General features: G+C 46.9%; 1 protein-coding gene across 1 annotated transcript in view; it reads left to right on the top strand.

Moving 5' to 3' along the window:
• CDAN1 (codanin 1) overlaps positions 1–24,998 on the top strand; it is a 104,398-nt gene that overhangs the window by 72,943 nt on the left and 6,457 nt on the right. Inside the window, exons 19-24 of the mRNA XM_044271939.1 lie at positions 13,443–13,546; positions 14,020–14,169; positions 14,933–14,996; positions 16,265–16,343; positions 16,484–16,635; positions 18,142–18,249. Coding sequence (XP_044127874.1) covers positions 13,443–13,546; positions 14,020–14,169; positions 14,933–14,996; positions 16,265–16,343; positions 16,484–16,635; positions 18,142–18,249 — 657 coding nt within the window. The remainder of the gene's footprint in view (positions 1–13,442; positions 13,547–14,019; positions 14,170–14,932; positions 14,997–16,264; positions 16,344–16,483; positions 16,636–18,141; positions 18,250–24,998) is intronic.

Here is a 24,998-nt window from a genome sequence, read left to right on the forward strand (position 1 = left end):
CTTGCTAATCTCCCCTTTGGGGTTTCCAGGCCTTGTGGGGATCAGCTGGACGAGTTCGTCTCTGCATGCCTTTTGCCGTTTCTCATCTGGTAGGCCGTCGCCTGCTTCCTCCGCCGGGGGTCTCAGGTCGCCCGCAAAGAGGCCTTCCTTTGCACCAGCCTTCCCGGCACTAGAGGGCCCAGTCAGCCCGCCCTGCTGCTCCTAGGCCTATCACATGTCCCGATTGCGGAATCCCACCATCGATTCCTGCGCTTCGCCATTATGGGTCGACACTGTCAGTTTGTCGCCCTTCCTTCGGGTTGGCGACCACCCCGCGGGTCCTTGCCACGGTCCTGGACCGCTCATGGCGCTTCTTCGTACCAGGGGCATTCCTTTGCTGCCCTGTCGGGACGATATCCGGATAGAGGCCCCCCTCTCTACCGCAGACCACGGACAGCGTCCGGATCACTGTTCAGACCCTGGAACGGTTCGGCTGCCTGGTAACTTTCCCAAACTCCTGCCTCTTCCCGTCCCAGAGGCTCTCCTTCCGGAGGGTGATTTTGGACACCTCGGCTGCCAAAGTATTCTACCAGCCTTCAAGTCCTCCCAGGTCCAGGGGGCAGTGTCGCATCTGCTGCGCTCCCCGTGCCTCTCCATTCGGGAATACTTGCAGGTCCTGGGTCTTATGGTAGCCTCTTTCGAGGCCTTTCCATATGCCCAGTTTCACACTCGCCTGGCGCAACAGGAGATCCTTTACCTTTCAGCGGGTTCGGGCAGTTCTCCCTTGGTGGCTGTTCCCAAAGAACCTGAGGTCGGGGAGTTCCTTTCTCGCATTCTCCTGGACGATCGCCGCCACCGATGCCAGCATCCTGGGTTGGGGGGCGTTTTCCAGTCTCGCACGGTTCAAGGAATTTGGCCGGCGGCAGAGTCTCGCCTTCCAATCAACTTTCTGGAATTGAGGGCGATTTTTTCCGCTCTCTCTCTCCTATTGGACCTCTCTCCTTGCGGGCCTCCCAGTGCGGGTTCAAACGGGCAATGCCGCGGCCGTGGCCTATATCGACCATCAGGACGGGACCCGCAGCCGGATGGTGATGCAGGAGGTGAAGTGAATTCTGACGTGGGCGGAGACTCACGTTCCGGTGTTGTCAGCAGTTTGCATTCCAGGAATGGACAACTGGACAGCGGACTTTCTAAGCCACAACACGGTGGATCCAAGCGAGTGGTCTCTGCATCCAGAAGGGTTCGAAGAAATCTGCCACAGATGGGACCGTCCGGATGTGGACTTAATGGCGTCCGGGTTCAACAACAAGATCCCAGTGGTCCTGGCTCGCGCCCGTGATCCGGAGGCGTACGGATGGATGCGCAGGTGTCTCCGTGGCAGGACTTCAGCCTCCTCTGTTTTCCTCTCCTGCCAAAGGGTCTACGCCAGTTCGAGGCGGAAGGGACTCCGACCGTTCTCATCACCCCAGAGTGGCCTCCCCGCTTTTTCGGACGTGGCTCGGTTGCTGGCGGACGCCCCATGGCCTCTTCCCGACGGACAGGACTTACTGTCTCAGGGCCCGTTCTTCCGCCGGAATTTGCGGTCTCTTCGTTTACCGGCGTGACTGTTGAAACCGCCATCCTGATAAAGATGGGGTTCTCGGATTCAGTGGTTAGGACCATGATCAGTCCGGGGAAGTCTTCTTCCTCCCGGATTTACTATCGTACCTGGATGGCCTTCCTATCCTTTTTTGAGGGTTCGGGGTTCCCCCCCCTTCGGTTTTCCATCTTGATGGTACTGTCTTTTCTTCAGTCTGGGCTTGTGCAGGGACTGTCGCTTAGTTCCCTGTAAGGTCAGGTTTCGGCGCGGGCCGTCAGAGGTCCCTTGCTCTTAAGGGTCCGGTGGTGACCTTTCTTCGGGGGTGGCGCATTCGGTTCCCCGTATGTTCCCCCTTTGTCTCCTTGGGATCTCAATTTGGTTCTGCGCGCTCTGCAGTCGGCTCCCTTCGAGCCTTTGAGGAGGGTCTCTCTGACTGTTCTCATCTGGACTTCCTTGTGACCATAGCTTCTGATACAGCTACATAGCGTAGTGATTAAAGTTCTGGGCTATTATGCAGTGGCTGTGAGTTCACGTCCCATCACGAGCTTTTAGGTCAGACTGGTGTCGAAGCTGGCCGCTCTTTCCTGTCAGGAGCCTTAATGGTTTTCCTCCAGGATTAAGTTGTGCTCCGTCCAGTCCCCTTCTTTTTGCCCAGGGTGGTCTCTCCCTTCCGCCTTGATGAGGATCTTGTCCTGCCTTCCTTTTGTCCTTCTCCGGCTAACCCCAAGGAACGCACTCTGCATTCCCTGGATGTTGTATGGGTCCTGAAGGTGTGTCTCGCGGCTACTGCTTCCGTCCGCCGTTCTTGGCGCTCTGGATCTGCTTGGCTATTTCCGCGGCTTGTCACGCTTGTGGTGGAGTTCCCCCGGCTAGAATTGCCGCTCACTCCATTGGGGCGGAGGGGGCTTCCTGGGCAAGACGCAGTCGTGCCTCTGCGTCTCAGCTGTGTACGGCGGCCACCTGGTCGTCCTTGCATACCTTTGCAAATTTTTGTCAGTTGCATTCACTGGCTTCGGCTGATGCGGCTTTGGCCGCAGGGTTTTGCAGGCTGTGGTTCCTGTTTGACCGTTGGGGCGTTCCTCCTGGCGGTGCTGATATTTTTTCCCACCCCATGGACTGCTTTTGGACGTCCCATGGTCTGTGTCCCCCAATGGAAAAAAGCACGAGAAAAGGAGATTTTTGTGAAACTCACCTGTAAAATCTTTTTCTCGTCTTTTCCATTGGGGGACACAGCTCCCACCCATTATTCCTGTTGCAGGAGGGGTCTTTAGTTCAGTTTTTCTGTTTCTGGTTGGACCTTATGGCTTGGTCCGATGGTTTCCATGATTTTTTCTTGCTCCTTCTCCTACTGCTTGTGCAACGCCTGAGTTCCTCCTGGTGGAGTCTGGGGGTATAGCCCGAGGAGGAGGAGCTCTTTCATTTGCATAGTGTCCCTCCTACTAATACCTCTAAGCTATACCCATGGTCTGTGTCCCCCAATGGAAAAGACGAGAAAAAGATTTTACAGGTGAGTTTCACAAAAATCTCCTTTTTTCGCCGTATAAGACGCACTTTTTCTTCCCCCAAAATGGGGGAGAAATGCCCCTGCGTCTTATACGGCGAATGCAGTCAGTTTTACATCGCTGGCAGCGATGTAAAGAGAGCGAGGACTCGGGGAGGGACTGGGAGGAGGAGCTGGGGCCGGCAATAGCGGCGGGGCGGTGCAGTCACTGTACTAAAGGCCCGCCCCGCCGCTCCGGTGTACTAATAAAATATGTCATATTCAATGAATGGTTATTAAATATGCCCCTTTATGCCTAATAGTACCTTAAATCCTTAGCGCTTCAGTAGTATGCAGGCTGGGCGGGCGGCAGCGTAACTCCCTGATGTCACGTGCCTGCGCCGCCTACTTTATGAATGAAGCAGGACGGCGCAGGCAAGTGACGTCAGTGAGTGACGCGCCGGCTGCCCGGCCTGCCGGCATTGTACTGAAGCGCTTCGGATTTAAGGTACTTTTAGGAATAAAGAGGCGTATTTAATAACTATTAATTGAATAAGACATATTATATTAGTATACAGGAGCGGCGGGGGATCTGTGGATGGCACAGTTATGGGCTGGGAGGGTCTGTGGATGACACATGTATAACAGTGCCATCCACAGATCCCCCCCTGTAACAGTGCCAGCCACAGATCCCCCTGTAACAGTGAAAGCCACAGATCCCCCTGTAACAGTGAAAGCCACAGATCCCCCCATAACAGTGTCCGTCATCCACAGTTCCCCCCATAACAGTGTCCGTCATCCACAGTTCCCCCCATAACAGTGTCCGTCATCCACAGATCCCCCCATAAGTGTCCGTCATCCACAGATCCCCCCCACAGTGTCCGTCATCCACAGTTCCCCCCATAACAGTGTCCGTCATCCACAGATCCCCCCATAAGTGTCCGTCATCCACAGATCCCCCCATAACAGTGTCAGTCATCCACAGATCCCCCCATAAGTGTCCGTCATCTACAGATCCCCCCATAAGTGTCCGTCATCCACAGATCCCCCCATAACAGTGTCAGTCATCCACAGATCCCCCCATAACAGTGTCCGTCATCTACAGATCCCCCCATAACAGTGTCCGTCATCCACAGATCCCCCCATAACAGTGTCCGTCATCCACAGATCCCCAGTAATAGTGCCATCCACAGACCACCTAGTTCCAAACCCACAGCACACCTTTTGGTTAAAAATATTTTTTTTCTTATTTTCCTCCCCAAAAACCTAGGTGCGTCTTATACGCCGAAAAATACGGTACTTTTTTTTACAATATATTTTGTCTACGGAGCTGTTTGAGTACCCTTTTTATTGCAGTATCATCTGTATTTATTTATTTTTTGTTTATATATATATTTTTTTTTATCAAATCGTTTTTATTGATCCAATAAATGCAACATATTCCAAAACATTACATTGTCCTTTTCTTATCCTTTCAAAATGTGAAATCAGTGTACAGCAATATCCAATACTAACTTCACACAATCTCGTCATATAGCTGTACATATCTTGTATACATGTAAGTCCAAACTTAAGACAAAAGATGCATTTATCCTAACATCCTCTAATACTCTTCTCCCATAAACAAGTCGTGAACCCATTTCGAGCCTAAATAACTACATGAGTATGAGATAACCAATCACTCCATAGTTTCTCGAATTTCTGAGGACAACCCCTCTTCACAAACACCCCTTTTTCCAGCACCAGCATGTCATGCACCTTCCGCACAAACTCATCCAGTGTGGGCGGACTTCCCTGAATCCACCTCAGAGCCACCAGTTTCCTGGCCACATACAACAACCTCCCCACCGCTACCCTAACCATTTCAGTCCCTCCAATCTCAGACACATACCCCAATACACACACCTTGGGATCTTTTTGAATTCTCAGCATCATTTTACTGTTGATCATGTTCAGTACTCCTTCCCAGTAGTTACCTATTACCGGACAAGACCAAAGCATATGCAGCAGATCCGCGCCATCTTCCATACACTTCGGACACTTGTCATCCATTCTTACTCCAACCTTGTTTAGGAACACTGGCTTTTTATACACTCTATGAATAATGTATAATTGGGACAGCTTGCCCTGTTCGCTCAGGGACATTTTGGGGACTCCATCTAGTATGTCATTCCACTTATTAGAGATATCCCCCAGGTCAGCCTCCCACTTCTTCATCCTTGAAAGCGGAAATCCTTCCAAGAATTTATCTATTAGGAGAGTGTATACCTGTGATATCAGTTCCTCTTCCCCCCCCAACCCGTCGGGAGAACAAGTTTATGGACCACCTCCATTTGAGCTATTATACATCCTTTCCTCATCGTGACCTCAAAGGCATGCCTCAACTGAAGAGATTTATAAAACCATACCCTGGGTATATTGAATTCCTGCTGCAGGCTCTGGAACGATTTAAATATCTTGCCCTCAGTCAATTGGCCAATCCTCATCACTCCACGAGATTCCCAATTCCGGAGTCCTGACATGGCTAGGAATTCAGGCAATAGGTGATTATTTCTAATTGGGGAGAGCTCACTAACACCACCTACACCTCTCAGCTGCTTCACCTTTGCCCAGACTTTTTTCATGAGCTCAATAAGGAGGAACTTGCCACTCCCAGCATGCATTCCCGACCCCTCCAGAATACCCATGAGGTCCCGGCTGCCCAACCAGTGTTGCAGTATCTGCTCCGTCATATCCGGCAATTGGAAACTAATCCATCCCTTAAAATGCTGACATTGGCTAAAAAATAAATCCATGCATTAGGAACAGCCAGACCACCTTCAGACTTAGGGTATTGCAACGTCTCCAGTCTAATCCTAGCCTGACCATACTTCCAAATAAGATCCCTAAACATAGAATGTATTCTCCTAAATCTATCCAGTGGGATCCACACGGGAGCATTATTCAATACGTAAAGCAGCTGGGGCATCATTACCATTTTCAAAAGGTTCACTCTACCCACCACCGAAAGAAAGTCTACACCATGTCCTCACCTTTAGTCTAAAAGTAGCCAGCAGCGAAAACAGATTAAGGTCTTCAAATTCTGACTATCTAGGTGAAATATATAGCCCTAAATATTAGAATTTATCCACCCAAGGAACCAAACTATCGACTTGCCTACCCGACAGGTCCTGTCCATCAACTGGCATCAAAGCAACTTCTGCCAATTTATCTGAAGCCCAGAGAAACTCCCGAATCTATCAATCAATGCTATGGCCGCATCCAGAGATGCACCAGTATCGCCCAGAAAAAGCAGAGTGTCATCCGCGTACATAGCCACTTTATTGTGCAGCACACCATATCGAAACCCATCAATATTTGATGACAGGCGAATAAAAGCCGCAAGCGGCTCTATTGCAAGAGCAAACAACAAGGGCGACAATGGACATCCCTGTCTGGTGCCCCTAGCCAAGGCAAAACTGTCTGACAACCCCCCATTAGCTCTAATCCTTGCCTTGGGACTTGAGTACAATACCTTTACCCACTGAATGAACCGCGCGCCAAAGCCCATAATTCTCAAGACTAGTGTTGAGCGAACTTCTGTTTTAAGTTCGGCGTCTAAAGTTCGGCTTCCGGTTAGCGGAGAATCCCGATATGGATTCCGAATACCGTTGTGGTCCGTGGTAGCGGAATCAATAATGGCCGATTATTGATTCCGCTACCACGGACCACAACGAAATTCGGAATCCATATCGGGATTCTCCGCTAACCGGACGCCGAACTTAAAACAGAAGTTCGCTCAACACTACTCAAGACCCCCCACAGGTAGTTCCACTCCACACTATCAAACGCCTTGGCGGCGTCAAGAGCAAGCAAGGCCCTGTCTCCACAATTATCTGCCGGGATATTCAAACTAGCATATAGCCTACGGAGATTAATAGCGGTCGATTTCCCAGGCATAAAACCAGTCTGATCCGGGTGCACAATGGTTAGAATCACCTTGGACAACCTGTTCGCCAGCACCTTCGCCAGGAGCTTCACATCCGCCGTTAGAAGCGAAATTGGTCTATAGGAATCCGGTAACTTTGGATCTTTCCCAGGTTTACGTATAACCACAATTATAGCCTCCTGCATCGAATGTGGTAGCGAACCTGCCTCCAATGAGTGTTCAAGTACCTTAAGTAATTCAGGAAGGAGTATCCCCTGCAACTTTTTATATACCTCCACCGGTAAGCCATCAGCCCCCGGCGCCTTACCGTTCGCCATATCCCCAAGCGCTGCTTCCAACTCTTCAAGTGAAATCGGCTCCTCCAACCTTTCTCTATCCTCTTCCGACAGCACCGATAACTGTGCTTCCACCAGAAAAGCATTTACAGCCTCCTCCGAACTAGAGACGGTAGAAGCATACAGAGACATATAAAAACTTTTCAAAATATCTAATATTCCTTTCGTGTCCTGACTACTGTTCCCCCTACCATCTCTCAATTCCTGAATACAAGAGGAGCCTCTCTGGGCCTGGGAAACAACCGACAGCAGATGACCCACCTTCTCACCCTCTCCAAAAGATCTCTGGCGATAGAAACTTCTCTTCCTTTCTGCGGCCTGCACTAAATGACACCTCAGCTGCTCCTGAGCCACCGCCAGCGCCTCACTATTAATCAGAGTAGGGGATCGACCAAACTCCCGCTCAGCCTCAGCCACTAGTACATGAGCTTTAACATCCGCCTCCCTAGACCTAGATTTATGCTTGTTAATTTCTTTCATCAGGACTCCCCTCAAGAATGCTTTCATGGCATCCCAGACACCAGGTACTGAGGCCGTCCCCGTATTGATAGCGAAAAATTCCCTGATCTCCAGAGAAATCCCGGATAGGTCGCCCAGCACATTCAGCCAATGTGAGTTACATTTCCACAGCCTCGGTCCCTGCCTGAGCACCCCCAGGCACAAGTCAATCTGCACCAGGGAATGGTCAGACAACGACCGAGGATGATAGACAACATCCCTAACCAGTGGCAGCATAACCTCATTAACAAGGGCCAAATCAATGCGCGATAGCGAGTGATGCGTGGCTGATCTACACGAGAAGTCACGCTTATTAGGGTTACGTAATCTCCATACGTCATATACACCAATTTCACTCATAATATTCCTTAGAGCCACACTCCCCGGTGAACCTCCTGACCCTTCCACCCGGCATCTATCTAAGGAGTCATTCAGCGTGCAATTGAAGTCCCCAACCAGTAGCCACGGTAACCCAGGGAAGTCCGCTACAAAATCCATAATCTCCCTTATCAATGGCGAAGCAAACGGCGGAGGCACGTACACCGACACAAGCACCACCTGTATCCCATCCACCCTACACACGACACAAACATATCTGCCATCAGCATCCACACATTCCTGTAAATGTTCATATCTAATACTACTATGCACAATCATACTTACACCTCTAGAGTGAGAGGAATGAGTTGAATGAATCGCATGAATCACCCAATTTTTACTCAGCCAGTGAAGATTATCACCAATCAAATGCGTTTCCTGAAGACAACATATAGCCGGCTGAAACCGCCCCAAGTATTAGAAAATACACTGTCGTTTCCGTGCATCTGCCATCCCTCTCACATTTCAGCTTAAAACTCTAATCACCTGTGACATGGTAGAACATAAAGCCATACTTGAATCTCACAACCCACTCAAACTCCATCCACTCAAAGTTCACGACCCTATCCCCTCCCCTCAACTGCCTACCCCCCCCCCCCCCCATCCGAGAGCAACTTGCCCCCAAACCTATAATAATCATAACTAGGGGTGCACCGAAATGAAAATTCTGGACCGAAACCGAAAATTCAGGATACCCCTTGACCGAAACCGAAAATGGCTTTTTGCCCAAATACTTTTAAAAGACCCCCCACCCCATAACAGTGCCATCCACAGACCCCCCCACCTCATAACAGTGCCATCCACAGACCCCCACCCACCCCATAACAGTGCCATCCACAGACCCCCCACCTCATAACAGTGCCATCCACAGACCCCCCCACCTCATAACAGTGCCATCCACAGACCCCCACCCACCTCATAACAGTGCCATCCACAGACCCCCACCCACCTCATAACAGTGCCATCCACAGACCCCCACCCACCCCATAACAGTGCCATCCACAGACCCCCACCCACCCATAACAGTGCCATCCACAGACCCCCACCCACCCCATAACAGTGCCATCCACAGACCCCCACCCCATAACAGTGCCATCCACAGCCCCCATTGTACAATTAATAGATTAATAGAAAATATTTCAAATAGCGGGGAGGGACTGGGAGGAGGAGCTGGGGGCCGGTGCGTTCACTGTGCTCCGGCCCCCAGCTCCAGTAGTTATAAAATGTTGTACAATTAATAAGCATTCTATTCATGAGGCCCCCTCTGCAGTATTACATTCAATACAGCCACATCATACTCACAGGGCTGTCATCTTAATGCTGGCCGGCCGGGCAGAGGAGCGGCAGCGTCACAACTGACGTCTTGTGCCCGGCCTACTTTCTGAATGAAGGAGGCGGTGCAGGCATGTGACGTCAGTCGTGACGCTGCCGCTCGTCTGCCCGGCCGGCCAGCACAGCCCTGTGAGTAGGATGTGGCTGTATTGAATGTAATACTGCAGAGGGGGGCCAAATGAATAGAATGCTTATTAATTGTACAACATTTTATAACTACTGGAGCTGGGGGCCGGAGCACAGTGAACGCACCGGCCCCCAGCTCCTCCTCCCAGTCCCTCCCCGCTATTTCCGGCCGATATGTAAAAATATCGGCAGAAACAGATTAGGTGCATTCTCGGCCGATATTTTCGGCCGCCGAAATTTCGGTGCACCCCTAATCATAACAGATTACAACACATTTCCTCGGGTAGAGAATCCTCCCCACAGCTGAGATACATTATACACTCCCAACCACCTACTCCCTCCTCAGGATCTACCATACGGTAGCATTGCATAACACACTTCCTAACTGGTGCAACATTAAAGCGACCTTAAAGAGGACCTTTCACTAATATACAAACTCAAAACTAACTATACCTGTGGGCAGAGCGGCGCCCAGGGGTCCCCCTGCACTTACTAGTATGCCTGGGCGCCGCTCCGTTCGCCCGGTATATGCTCCGGTGTCTCAGCTCCGTCTGTTGTATTGGACTGATTTTTTTTTTTGTAGGAGGCGTGTCCCTTGCTGCAGTGCTGGCCAATCGCAGCGCACAGCTCATACCCTGGCTATGAGCTGTGCGCTGCGATTGGCCAGCACTGCAGCAAGGGACACGCCTCCTACAAAAAAATCAGTCCAATACAACAGACGGAGCTGAGACACCGGAGCATATACCGGGCGAACGGAGCGGCGCCCAGGCATACTAGTAAGTGCAGGGGGACCCCTGGGCGCCGCTCTGCCCACAGGTATAGTTAGTTTTGAGTTTGTATATTAGTGAAAGGTCCTCTTTAAAGTGCAAACACAGATATAGAATAAACATAAGAAACCATATCTCTGCCTCCTTCAAGTGTCCAGGGCCCCACTTCTCAATTGCCGCTCGTGGACGTCCAGCCACTGCGCCGCTTCCTCCGGATCCTTCAAAAAACCTGGTGGATCCCAAAGCCACCACACGCAGTTTAGCAGGGAATAGCATACTGGACTTGTAAACCTCTTAGCCTTTTCTTTATATCCATAAATCTACTTCTTCTCCGCTGCACCTCATTAGAATAGTCAGGGAATATGGACACTTTAACCCCATTCAGGACCATCTCCTCATTGTCCCTGGACTGCCGCAGAATAGTGTCCCGGTCCTTGAAATGCAGAATCTTCGCCAATATCGGACGAGGGGGCCTACCAGACGGGAGCGGCCGCATGGGCACTCTGTGCGCCCGCTCCACCGCATATAGGGAAGATAGGCCTTTCTCATGGAACAACTGATGCAACCATTTCTCCACAAATTCTGTGGCATTGGCCCCCTCCGCCTTTTCTGGCATCCCCACAATCCGCAGGTTATTCCTTCTGGACCTGTTCTCCAGATCATCCGTTTTGGCATACAAAGCAGCAATGTCCTTAGCGGTTGTTTTTGCCATTTGCAAAGGCTGAACTACATCCTCTATCGTGGACACCCTTTTCTCCAATTCAGAGGTGCGCTCAGAAATCTTGTGTAGGTCATGTCTAATTATAGACACATCTGATCTCAGGCTGCTGACTTGCACTGTGAGCACTTTCAGGGTGCTATTACAGCTGGCCACAGCGGCCATGATATCTTTCAAAGTGGGCTCCTCACTGGCCGCGGCCTTAGGGCCTACTGTGTCCTTAACTCAGGGTTTCTCAACTCCGGTCCTCGGGACCCACCTACCAGTCATGTTTTCAGGATTTCCTTAGTATTGAGCAGGTGATATAAATAGTGTCAATGCATCAGGACTTAACACAGTTATTCATTCTGTGGGATATTCTCAAATCCAGACTGGTAGGTGGGTCCCGAGGACCGGAGTTGAGAAACCCTGCGGCTTAACTGAACATGCAGGAGTCAGCGGCGGCCAGTTCACCGCATCCAGGGCCTCACCATCAAGGGATCCGTCCTCCTGGTCAGAGGAGGTATGCATATCTGTCTCCTTTCCCTCAGCCCAATCGCCCTTGTAGAGCGCCTAAACTATCCTGCCTACAATGCCACCCTGGTGAAGAGGATTCTCGCTAGCTGAAAATTGTACTTTTAGGCTCTACACATATCCTAGCCAGGGAACATAATGTAATGGATAGTTAGGAAAGTAGGTCAAGAATAATATGGAATGCATGACTGACTCCCAACGCATTTCCCCCCCACTAAATAAAGTGGGGTTCATCAGGGGCTACCAGTAGTATACAATAGCATAACTCTACTTGTTACTGGAATCAGTGCCGTAACAAGTAACGTGTACACCTAATATAAATAGTCACCAAAACACAGAAGATAGAATCCTCCTAGCCCACACAAAACATGGGAAATGTGGTAGGGACTGACAATAAAGAAAACATGGGCCAGATGTCATGCACGCTTCATAAAAACCACACATGCAGAAATATATGTAAGGTAATGCGCTACATCAGGCATGCTCAACCTGCGGCCCTCCAGCTGTTGCAAAACTACAACTCCCATCATTCCCGGACAGCCTACAGAAGGGCATAGTAGGGCAGAAGTTTGAGCATCCCTGCACTAGATGAATGCATGGGCCGATTGGCCATAGACATTACAGGGAAATTTCCCGTTGGGCCGATGCACAAGGGGCCCCCCAAGCCCTCTTCTCTGCTGCAGGCCATGTACATAATGAGCTCTCAGCGGTAATTAACCTTGTGTGACCACACATGCCCTCTGAATTCAACTGCTGTAGTCGCATCTCACCTCCTAAGCCCCCCCCCGCTCCGTATCTTAATCAGAGACAACTGGAGGAGGACAGAAAATGGCAGCAATCGATGACCACAACAGAAGGACAACTTTTGAGAAAATATACTGTGCTGCACTGTGGTATTTGGTTCTGCCGGGGTGGTATTTTCCACATGTGTTGCCCCGCGTTCTCTGTTTGCACCCTCCTACAACATGTGGCCACTTTTAGATTTTTTCCAGGGCCACTGTGAGTTCCCAGTCCGTCCCTGCATAAATGTAGCACCACCCAAACATGACCCACAACTCCATGAAGTAAAGAACTAGCTACATATGCACACAGAGATCAAGATGAAGACCTAAATTATACTTAGCTGGTAGGTGGTGTCATCATTGGTGCTCAGCGGAGATGTAGCCACACTGTTAGAACTAGTTAAAAATCGGTGCCAGTGATAAATTCTTGATGGAGACCGTATACCAGTACACGGTCGCCATCAGGGCTTCAGGAGCCGCGACTGTTCATGTACTGCTACCCAGAAGTGTAAAATCAGCGTTAGGGGGTCATGCACATGAACTTATTTTTTTCTGTGTGTGTGTTTTTTTTTTTTTGTTTTTTTTTTGCGGCCCATATGCATTTCAATGGGTCCGCAAAAAAAATTGGAATGGACTCAATGTGCATTCCGTTTCCATATGTCCTCATGGCCGTCCTGCAAAAAAGAGAGAACATGTCCTATTCTTGTCCGTTTTGCGGACAAGGATAGGCATTGTTACAATGAATCCTCAAAAAAAAAAATGTCATCTGTAGTTTTGTCGGACTGCAAAATACATACATACGGTCGCGTGCATGAGCCCTTATGCTGAGGAGGAAAGGCAAACAATAGCATGAATGATCACAGTAAGGAAAATAAAAACACGATTTTTGTATGAATGCAGTCTTGAAAGTCTAGACTGCTTGTTTATCTGCTCATGTAAAAGGACCCTTACAAAACAAATGGATTAAACTGTAAATTATATGTAAATCACTGATCAGGTGATAAGCTTTATATTTTGTTTTATACAGGCAGAACTGGAACAAGCATTCTTCCATAACCAGCCTCCATCTCTACGTAGATCCGTTGAATTTGTGGCTGAACGTATTGGGTCCAACTGTGTCAAACACATCAAGTAAGGGTTTGTACTTATGTACATGGATTAACATATGTTATGCATCAAGATAGCTTCAAAGTGAGTTATACCCTTTTGGAACATTTTAGGTGCATGATGGTGCATTTAAGACACACCCGTTTCCCATAATACCGAATGCCCCCTCCTCCGATGAGGTGCAAAAGTTGTAATTGTTTCGCAAGGCTCATGCACTAGTTTTTTGGCACTAATTTGGTAGTAAATCTACCCCAGTGTATTTGACAGAGCTCACAATTAAATTCTCGGAACTCACTATATACCCATTACAATCACATTAGGATTAACCTAAGCTTTTGTGATGTGGTAAGAGTCTGCCCAACAACCAGGGTTCCAGTGCTGTTAGCCATTGAGCCAGTCTGATACCCAATATAATTTGGTATATTTTATACGTTATGTGACCGAGACATTGCTGTATGAAATAAAACCTTCATAATAATACTATTTCTTAATTTCAGGGCGACTCTGGTGGCAGATCTTGTGAAACAAGCAGAGACCATCCTGAAGGACAAAGTGACAGAAGACAGTGCAGAAAATAGCAGGCTGCTGGACAGCGTGTGTGTCCAGCTCTGCGAGGATGGACGGCAGGCTCTGCACAGAGGCCAAGAGTAAGCACATAACATACTCCTTTAGTGATTCATGTATTGGACTGGTGTTTTATGAAAGTGCCATCTTTTTATTTATTTTTACATACTCTGTAACCGTAAGTATATTTTTCATGCTTATCTAGTTTTGCACTTCAGCTCCTGCCATCCTGTTGGATTTTATGTGCTATAATTTGTATCAGTTTGATGTTAGAAAATATAACAACCTAGTAGATAAGGGATACAGGGCACGTTTCTTCAACCCCCATTATGTATCATTACATTGGCATATTTTGAGACATATTATGTAAATCATAATATGTATACTGGAGTGGACAAATTTCAATCTGTTGCTTGTGCCACTCTTTAATTCCCTGGCTAATAAAATAAAGCCCTTCTTGCTCCTAACGTCTTCAGTGAAGACGTTGTCTGTTCTTGGGCTAAGCATGGCAGAGAATGAATTATCTGCTATAAACAGTGAGTGCTGGTAACATGTGGGAAGATCTGTTACTTTTTCATGGACATTTGATTCTCTCTAACTGGCAGTATATTCAATTCAATATTGCATGCTGTTGCCATAAGATGTCATATTTACCAAGTCTCCTTTATTTGTTTGCTATGTGCTGTGTCCTGTTGTCAGTCTGTTATTACGCCTTATTTAATTTTTTTTATCTAGTACGCTAAATTACTAGTAACAAGGTCAGTTTTATTTAACTGATTACTTTTTTATATTCACTCATTCTTTGTAGATACTGCATACTTTTTTATATTCACTCATTCTTTGTAGATACTGCAAGAAAAAGGCTCCAGAGGCTGTCAGAATGCTGCTACCTGAGGAGACGTCTAAATGTGTGGGTAGATTTATGTTAATAGTGGATTAACATAGGATTTCTTCATCACCTGCTGAAGTAACATGTTATGGATAATATTATATATACATATTTATATATACACACACACTTAAAAACACTTACCATTTGGAAAGATAGCTTGGCATTTTTACATTGCAGTTGATGCAATTGTGATGAATGCATTTTTCTCGCTTTGTAATTGAAAATTAATTTTTGACCAGTGATATAAAATGTTCCATTGATAACAGGAAGATGTAAACTAAAAACAATGCTATTTTTTCTAAGTCACCGTTGATTTTGGCACCTTACATTATAATAAGCGACTCGGGTATACTAGGCGGAGACTCAGTTTCGCTGGTGGCGGTTCTCTTCTCCCTGGCTGTGAGCGCATCCAATCAGAGCGCACCGCTCTTAGCCAGGGTGATTGAGCTCTTCCCTGGCTAAGAGCGGTGCGCTCTGATTCGATGCGCTCACAGCCGGGAGAAGAGAACCGCCCCCAGCGAAACTGCAAGTCTCCGCCTAGTATAACAGTCGGCTTATTATAATATAAGGCGCCGAAATGCGGACGAACAGGGGGGTCTTTGGGGGGGAGGTGCCATAGCATCAGTGGGGGCTCCTGTATAAGGGAAGACCATAATTAGACTAGGGCTAAACTGATGAAAGGTCCTCTTTAAAGACCTCTTTAAAGACTGTGTGTGAGAGAGGGAGCTGTGTATATATGCCATCTGTGTAGCAGAGCTGTATGTATATATATTATATCCGCTGTATAGAGGTGCTGTGTTTGTCTGGTGTGTATGTAGCAGAGCTGTGTATGTAGCAGAGCAGGGAATGTTTAATAAGTAGAACATGTTTTTCTAATTTTCTATTGTCTAAACCTGGGGTGCATCTTATAGTCAGGTGCTGCAAAGCTGTACTCTTTGTATGCTCCTTGCTTCTCTTACCAGCTATAATTTCTGTGGGAAAATACCGCTCAGAGGCCTGTGATTATTGTATGTATGTACTACGGACTTGAGGTGACCAAAGATAATGCTCCAGTGCTCGGCAAGTTAATAAAAAGAGGAGGAGTAATGTGACTGCAGGATCAGACTACAACAGGGTTAGTTTGTAGTTTGTAACAATGGAGATACAGGATTAATTAGATTTATAGTAATGGCTGTTTGCAAACTTGGTACATTATTTAGACATATTGGAAGCAAAATATTTGTGTCTCCTTACTTATGAAGGGACTAAATTGCAGCCATTCATTGCATCTTATTTTCATACACTAGGTTCTGCGTAGTGCTGAAGAAATTGCTGTGTCCTTGGCAATAGAGAAGGCATGCACATGGTTGAATACAAACATCTCAGGTATCTTCATCAACGTCTACCATAAATGAAATTATATATATATGTATATGTGTGTGTGTATATATATATATATATATATATGTATATATGTGTGTGTGTGTGTTAAGATTACTAATCTTGTACCATTCTGTCTGCTACAGTATTAATTAGGAGGGAGGTAAAGGCTACGTTAAATCACATGGTAAAGGCACAAAGTACAATATCCTCAGTAGGTACGGACGTGAAGAAGGGGTGCCGGGAAGGCTGTGAGCACAGAGTAACACTCCCTTCTGTGCTTGTTATAGAGGTAAAGGTAAGTGTGGTTTTCAGTTCTACTCTTGTTGCTGTATTCTCCCCCATCAGTCATGAGCACTATGTGCATACATTATTTGACAGCCAGCGTTCAGGGATACTCATATGTCATGCAGATTTGCTTTTTAATCAGATGTGCAGCAAAAGCACTGTATTAATAGCCTACACCTAAGAGAATTGAACCTTGTAATACCTGTGCACTTTTGATAAATAAAGCCGGAGAACTTGATACTTCAAGAAAAAGTGAGTGCTGGAGTCTGTAAATTTGTTTATTGTTTTTGTATTAAATGGGTTGTCTGGTTTCGAGAGTTAATTAGACCAGTGTTTCCCAACCAGTGTGCCTCCAGCTGTTGCAAAACTACAACTCCCAGCATGCCCGCACAGCCAAAGGCTGTCCAGGCATGCTGGGAGTTGTAGTTTTGCAACAGCTGGAGGAACACTGGTTGGGAAACACTGAACTAGACAACTTTTAATAGATTCGATTATTTATCCTGCGCCACTGCCTGTTCTCCGATTAGGGCTCTATTGTTCGGTTGAAGTGGTGATATCACACTGACAACAAGTGACCCCTGCAGCCAATCACTGCCCCCCCCCCCCTGCTGTGATTGGCTACACAGTCGTGTGTTGTCAATGTGACGTCACTGCTGCAGTCAAGAAAACAGCCCTGTAGAGAGAAATGGAGGTGCAGTGTGGAATCTTTCAGGTAAGTAATCATCTATTCCTTATTACAGGTCAACCACCTGAGTTGTCCAGTTTCTTTTTGAAAGCGGACAACCCATTTAAAGAGGACCTTTCGTCGGTCCAAACATTGTAAGATAACTATCAGGCTGTGTAGAGCGGCGCCCCGGGATCTCGCTGCACTTACTGTTATTCAGGGACGCCGCTCCGTTCTCCTGCTATGTCTCCCGATATTTTCGCTGATTTGGTTATACTGGGAGCCTGATTGCCTGTTTCTCCCTGGGCGTCTCCTTCTCCCAGGCTGTAGCGCTGTCCAATCGCAGCACAGAGCTCACAGCCTCTGAGTTATTTTTTTCTCCCAGGCTGTGAGCTCTACGCTGGGAGAAGAACGCCCAGGGAGAAACAGGGCAGACTCCTCCCAGTATAACCAAGTCAGCGAAAATATCGGGGAGACACGGAGCGGCCCCCGGAATAATAGTAAGTGCAGTAAGATCCCGGGGCGCCGCTCTACACAGCCTGATAGTTATCTTACAATGTTTGGACCGATGAAAGGTCCTCTTTAAGTCCGGAATTCCCCTTCAGGAGTTTGTACTGTAGGCCTCCCTAGGGAGCACCCACCACAAAAATATACAGACCTCTTGTAGCGTTGATTCTTCTGATCTCCATGGCACAACAAGTATTCACAGGCTGTGACATTTACATTCGTCATTAACGATGAGTTATTAAACAATAAATCCGTACAGAACAAAATACAGATACTTCAGTTCTATGGATATAAGTTGGCCAAAGCATTGACTGAATTACATTTTGTACTCTGTTTGTTTCCTAGGAAATTCTGTGCATTGCTCTTGGGCCACGTTATATTGAGGAAGGAGTGGAAATTGCAGAACTGGAAAGTTTTATTGATCGTCTATCAGAAACTCTCAATTGTCGTAAAGTAAGTTCTTTATTATCAACAAACCGGATTCCCAAAAAGTTGGAACACTAAACAAATTGTGAAAAAAAACTGAATGCAATGATGTGGAGATGGCAAATGTCAATATTTTATTTGTAATAGAACGTAGATGACAGATCAAACGTTTAATCCGAGTAAATGTATCATTTAAAGGAAAAATACGTTGATTCAAATTTTCACGGTGTCAACAAATCCCCAAAAAGTTGGGACAAGTAGCAGTAAGAGGCTAGAAAAAGTAAATTTGAGCATAACGAAGAGCTGGAAGACCAATTAACACTAATTAGGTCAATTAGCAACATGATTGGGTATAAAAAGAGCTTCTCAGAGTGGCAGTGTCTCTCAGAAGCCAAGATGGGTAGAGGATCACCAATTCCCACAATGTTGCGCAGAAAGATAGTGGAGCAATATCAGAAAGGTGTTACCCAGCGAAAAATTGCAAAGACTTTGCATCTATCATCATCAACTGTGCATAACATCATCCGAAGATTCAGAGAATCTGGAACAATCTCTGTGCGTAAGGGTCAAGGCCGTAAAACCATACTGGATGCCCGTGATCTCCGGGCCCTTAAACGACACTGCACCACAAACAGGAATGCTACTGTAAAGGAAATCACAGAATGGGCTCAGGAATACTTCCAGAAAGCATTGTCAGTGAACACAATCCACCGTGCCATCCGCCGTTGCCAGCTGAAACTCTACAGTGCAAAGAAGAAGCCATTTCTAAGCAAGATCCACAAGCTCAGGCGTTTTCACTGGGCCAGGGATCATTTAAAATGGAGTGTGGCAAAATGGAAGACTGTTCTGTGGTCAGACGAGTCACGATTCAAAGTTCTTTTTGGAAATCTGGGACGCCATGTCATCCGGACCAAAGAGGACAAGGACAACCCAAGTTGTTATCAACGCTCAGTTCAGAAGCCTGCATCTCTGATGGTATGGGGTTGCATGAGTGCGTGTGGCATGGGCAGCTTGCATGTCTGGAAAGGCACCATCAATGCAGAAAAATATATTCAGGTTCTAGAACAACATATGCTCCCATCCAGACATCATCTCTTTCAGGGAAGACCCTGCATTTTTTCAACAAGATAATGCCAGACCACATTCTGCATCAATCACAACATCATGGCTGCGTAGGAAGAAGGATCCGGGTACTGAAATGGCCAGTCTGCAGTTCAGATCTTTCACCTATAGAGAACATTTGGCGCATCATAAAGAGGAAGGTGCAACAAAGAAGGCCCAAGACGATTGAACAGTTAGAGGCCTGTATTAGACAAGAATGGGAGAGCATTCCTATTTCTAAACTTGAGAAACTGGTCTCCTCGGTCCCCAGACGTCTGTTGAGTGTTGTAAGAAGGGGAGATGCCACACAGTGGTGAAAATGGCCTTGTCCCAACTTTTTGGGGATCTGTTGACACCATGAAATTCTGATTCAACATATTTTTCACTTAAAATGGTACATTTTCTCAGTTTAAACTTTTGTTCCGTGATTTATGTTCTATTCTGAATAAAATATTAGAAGTTGGCGCCTCCGCATCATTGCATTCAGTTTTTATTCACGATTTGTATAGTGTCCCAACTTTTTTGCAATCGGTTTGTATTTGTATCATTCTCTTCAGGTTAATGAGGCTTTGTAGTGATGGTTTAGTTGCAAAATAACTAAAGAATACATCTTCGGTTATATAAAGATAGGACAAACGTTAAAAGAGACGGCCACTATATATTACTAGCATTACTTACACTGGGGACAGACTGAACTTGTGGTAGTTTCTCTGTCAGTCCCCAGTGTGAGTGAATAAAGGTCGCTGATTTACAGGTCCGCGCATTAGCAGCCACTTTGAGATAGGGTTGTTGCGGGTATCGAAATTTCGATACCCAATCAATACTTTTGTCCTGGTATCGGTACGATACCGGGATTTCCATTTTTTAGATACTGGCCTGCGCTTCCTACGCAGTCTAGTATCACAGAAAATGAGTGCGCTGCTGTCAGCGCGCTCATGTTCCCTCATCAGCACAGGGGAGAAGGAAGCAGTCTCTCCCTCCCCCTGTGCCGCTTCCACCAGTGGGGCTGAGGAGGGGAGGGCGCACTGCGCCACCAATTATAGTACTTTTCGGGGGTCCGGACTTTAAGTATTAGGCTACACAGAGCGGCGCCCAGGGATGTCCCAGTACTTACTATTATTCCTGGGCGCCGCTCCGTTCGCCCGCTGTGCGCATGTGCCCTATTACAGTCTCCTGCAGTCCTGCTCCATATGCTAATTACTATCAGAGCGATGGGGAGGAGACAGCAGCTTCTCTAGTGGGCGCTCCTTCTCCCTGCGCTGCGATTGGACTAGAGAAGCTGCTGTCTCCTCCCCATCGCTCCGATAGTAATTAGCATATGGAGCAGGACTGCAGGAGACTGTAATGGGCTCCGCTCTGTGTAGCCTGCTGCTTAACAAAGTCTGAACCTATATAAGGTGGTCTTTAACTTTTAATTGCATAGCCAACATCCTGCCTCTGACAGGGAGCTGTGATCAGCGGCAGTTAACCCCTCAGGTGCGGCACCTGAGGGGTTAACTGCCGCTGATCTGCTGCCAGTACCCGCCTCCTGTATTAATTGTTAATTATCATTGGTGGCGCAGTGTCCCCTCCCCCACTCAACCCCCCCAGTATTATAATCATTAGTGGCAGTGGCCACAGGGTCCCCTCCTCCTCATTGGTGGCAGTGGCAGCTTCTGATCGGAGCCCCAGCAGTGTAATCCTGTGGATCCGATCGGTTACAGCCAGGACACTACGGAAGCCCTGGCTGCCATGGTAATCTCTCTGCTGCTGTGTGTACTATGCACAGGGCAGCAGGGAGAGTGTGAAGTCTATTCACCCTAATAGATCTCGATTAGGGTGAATAGGACAAGGGATTAGAAGATCCCAGGATAGTTATTAAATAAACTGTAAAAAAAAAAAAAAAAGGCTTAAAAAACACACCAAAATATTACGTATAAATCGCCCCCTTTCCCAATTTTACATATAAAATATATAAACATCGCCACGTCCGAAAAGTCCAAACTTTTAAAATGTAAAAAAAAAATTGCGCGATTCGCCATTTTTTAAAATGCGGAATGCACGTGCCTTTTTATTTTTTATTTTTTTCGCGTGGTATCGAGTATCGCAATACTTTTTTATGGTATCGAAACCGAATCAAAATTTTGGTATCGCAACAACTCTACTTTGAGACTGCTGCGACAGCAAGCAAGTAAGATGATCTGCTAGTAAACATAAATTGGGCATGTTAAACCATAAAAAATTGGCGTCTATTACATGTATGTGCTGTTCCCAGTAAATGTGCATCTAGTACTGTATGATGGCCCACCCCTTTAACCTGTTGCAGACACATGACGTACCGGTACGGCATGATGTCCCGGCACTTAAGGACACATGACGTACCGGTATGTCATCTGTAGTTCCGATCACCGCTGCGCGGCGGGCGGTGATCGGAACAAGGTGCCTGCTCAAATCATTGAGCAGGCACCTGGGGACAATGCACCGGGGGGGGGGGGGGGGGGGTCCTGTAACTCTGCGGTTTGCGGCTTTTACAGGTTTCGGCGGGCGGTGGTGCCCGATGGCAAGGAAGGCAGCGTGATGCCTTCCTTAGGCATCGGCGCTGACTTCCGGTGGCGAGCCTTTAAGATCCAGCCCCCTGGATCTCATAGGCAGGAACCTGTACGAGTAATACACACTGTATTACTCATACAGCTAATGCATTCCAATACAGAAGTATTGGAATGCATTGTAAAGGGGATTAGACCCCCAAAAGTTGAAGTCCCAAAGTGGGACCTATCTCTAGAATGGGAACCTCCAAAGTAAACATAAGCAAACCATGCAAGTGCGACCACTTTCCATTCACTTCTTTGGGAGTTCAGAAAATAGCGAGCGCTGACTCGGCTACTTCCGGTAGTCCCATAGAGGTGAATAGAGAGGCGGCCATGCGTGCATGGTGAGCTCTCCATTCACTTCTATAGGACTTCTGAAAATAGCTGCTGAACCCCTCACCCCACTTTGGGGTCCCAGTTCTAGAAATAGGTATAGACCCCAAAGGTGGAACCCGCACCTATATGACATTGGTGGCATACCCTAAAGATATGCCAACAGTATATCATATGGCACAATCCCTTTTAATAGTAGCAAAGTAGCCATTTATATTGTTATAAATAAAGGTGTTGTCCGAGTTAAAAAAAAAAAAAAAGCAAGGAAGATGTCTAAAGAATAGATACCTGTTTTAACCCCAGCCTCTCCGATCCTCCTGGCTGTGCTTTGTTTACATGACTGCATCGGTGACATGCTCATACAGTATACCGCGTGTGATTGGTGTAGCCAGTCAATGGCCTTAGCGGTATATCAGACAAGACTGCTGAGGCCAGTGATTGACAGCAATCAAACCCTGGCTGGAAGGGTCAGTGCAGTGATGCTGAAACGGAGGGGTTTGAACAGATTAGTATGCATTCTGTTGTTGTTTTAATCACATTTCCTCCCTTCCTATTTTTTTTTAAAACTCCAATAACCTATTAAATTTGCATGAAGCGCAAGTCGATTATGGCTTTACATTTTCTTTGCTAGGATTCATCTGTTTGTATAAGTCTTTACCTTTTATCGTGGTCATATTGGGAACTATCCACCATTAGAGGGAGGGAACCATATAATGTTCTACATTGCACTAAATAATTGTGACCGTATGCAGTAGGCTCCTTAGCACCTTCTACTAGTGCATGCAGACATCCAGCGTGTTTTAAAATCTGTGTACATGCAGACGATTTCTGAATCCTGTATAACAAAATCTGAGCTCCATCTGCTATTAACCCCTTAAAGGGTTATTAGTATCCTACTGATTAGGTCCCATCCTGTAGCCTAAATGAAAATAAGCTCACCAAATTGCGTTGTATAAGTGGGAGTACCAACTTTTAGCTACTTTCTTCTTTCTTGTACCTTCCTTTAATAATGCCCAGTCTGGTGATACCGCCACAACTGCAGTATAGCAGTGCTGCCTGCACTTGTGCAGCGCAGGGAACATTTACAGCTTCTGTGCTGCCACCTCACACCAGCCTCTCAAGTTTCAGTAGAACAGCTTCAGGGCATGCACATTAACCCTGGAGCTATTCCACTGAGCTAGCACTGATGCGGCTAATGAAAATACTTATTCAGTAGCATCGAGAACTTGCAGACACAGACAAAAATTGTGCAGGGACATTATTAAATTGCCTCATGCCTATGCTGTCAATGTGAACAAAAGTATCCTCCCCCCAGAAGAAGCAGCCCTGAGGAGGTGAGATGGGACAACCCCTTTAAAGACCAATAATACTAATATACACTCGCCTAAAGAATTATTAGGAACACCTGTTCTATTTCTCATTAATGCGATTATCTAGTCAACCAATAACATGGCAGTTGCTTCAATGCATGTAGGGTTGTGGTCCTGGTCAAGACAATCTCCTGAACTCCAAACTGAATGTCAGAATGGGAAAGAAAGGTGGGCTACAACAGCAGAAGACCCCACCGGGTACCACTCGTCTCCACTCCAAATAGGAAAAAAAAAAGGCTACAATTTGCACGAGCTCACCAAAATTGGACTGTTGAAGACTGGAAAAATGTTGCCTGGTCTGATGAGTCTCGATTTCTGTTGAGACATTCAAATGGTAGAGTCCGAATTTGGCGTAAACAGAATGAGAACATGTATCTATCATGCCTTGTTACCACTGTGCAGGCTGGTGGTGGTGGTGTAATGGTGTGGGGGATGTTTTCTGGGCACACTTTAGGCCCCTTAGTGCCAATTGGCCATCGTTTAAATGCCACGGGCTACCTGAGCATTGTTTCTGACCATGTCCATCCCTTCATGACCACCATGTACCCATCCTCTGATGGCTACTTCCAGCAGGATAATGCACCATGTCACAAAGCTCGAATCATTTCAAATTGGTTTCTTGGACATGACAATGAGTTCACTGTACTAAACTGGCCCCCACAGTCACCAGATCTCAATCCAATAGAGCATCTTTGGGATGTGGTGGAACGGGAGCTTCGTGCCCTGGATGTGCAGCCCTCAAATCTCCATCAACTGCAAGATGCTATCCTATCAATATGGGCCGACATTTCTAAAGAATGCTATCAGCACCTTGTTGAATCAATGCCACGTAGAATTAAGGCAGTTCTGAAGGCAAAAGGGGGTCCAACACCGTATTAGTATGGTGTTCCTAATAATTCTTTAGGTGAGTGTATGTCATTGGTCACAAGGGTGTGTAGGCTTAGGAGCAGAGTCCACTTAATGCACTGCCGGTGCCAACTGTATTACACAGCCTGGAATCTAAGATAACTCCAGTCCCAGCTTTTTAACCCATCAGATGCCACTGTTAAAAGTAATCACGGCATCTAAGCGGTTAGACAGGAGAGTTGGGCTCCCTCTGTTTCCCCGCAACTCAGTCATTGAGTGTCAGCCGTTTGTCTGGCTGTTATTACAGCCCTGCCTCTAGTTCCCCTAAGGTTCTGCTTAGAGACTTTGTCACAAACACTGGATGTACTTTTAGATCATTGACATTGCATGCTGTTATTTAGTCCTTATTGCTGCTTCTAAGGCTAGGAGGATGTTGTCATGTATTAAATGAGGAATGGACTCGCAGGACAGGGACGTAATATTACCACTTGCAGTGCTGCACTATCTGGAATATACACCAGCTCATAGAAAGGATACACTGGAGCTGGAAAAAGTACAA

This window comes from Bufo gargarizans, chromosome 11 (assembly GCF_014858855.1).
Source record: "Bufo gargarizans isolate SCDJY-AF-19 chromosome 11, ASM1485885v1, whole genome shotgun sequence".
Classification (NCBI taxonomy): Eukaryota; Metazoa; Chordata; class Amphibia; order Anura; family Bufonidae; genus Bufo; species Bufo gargarizans.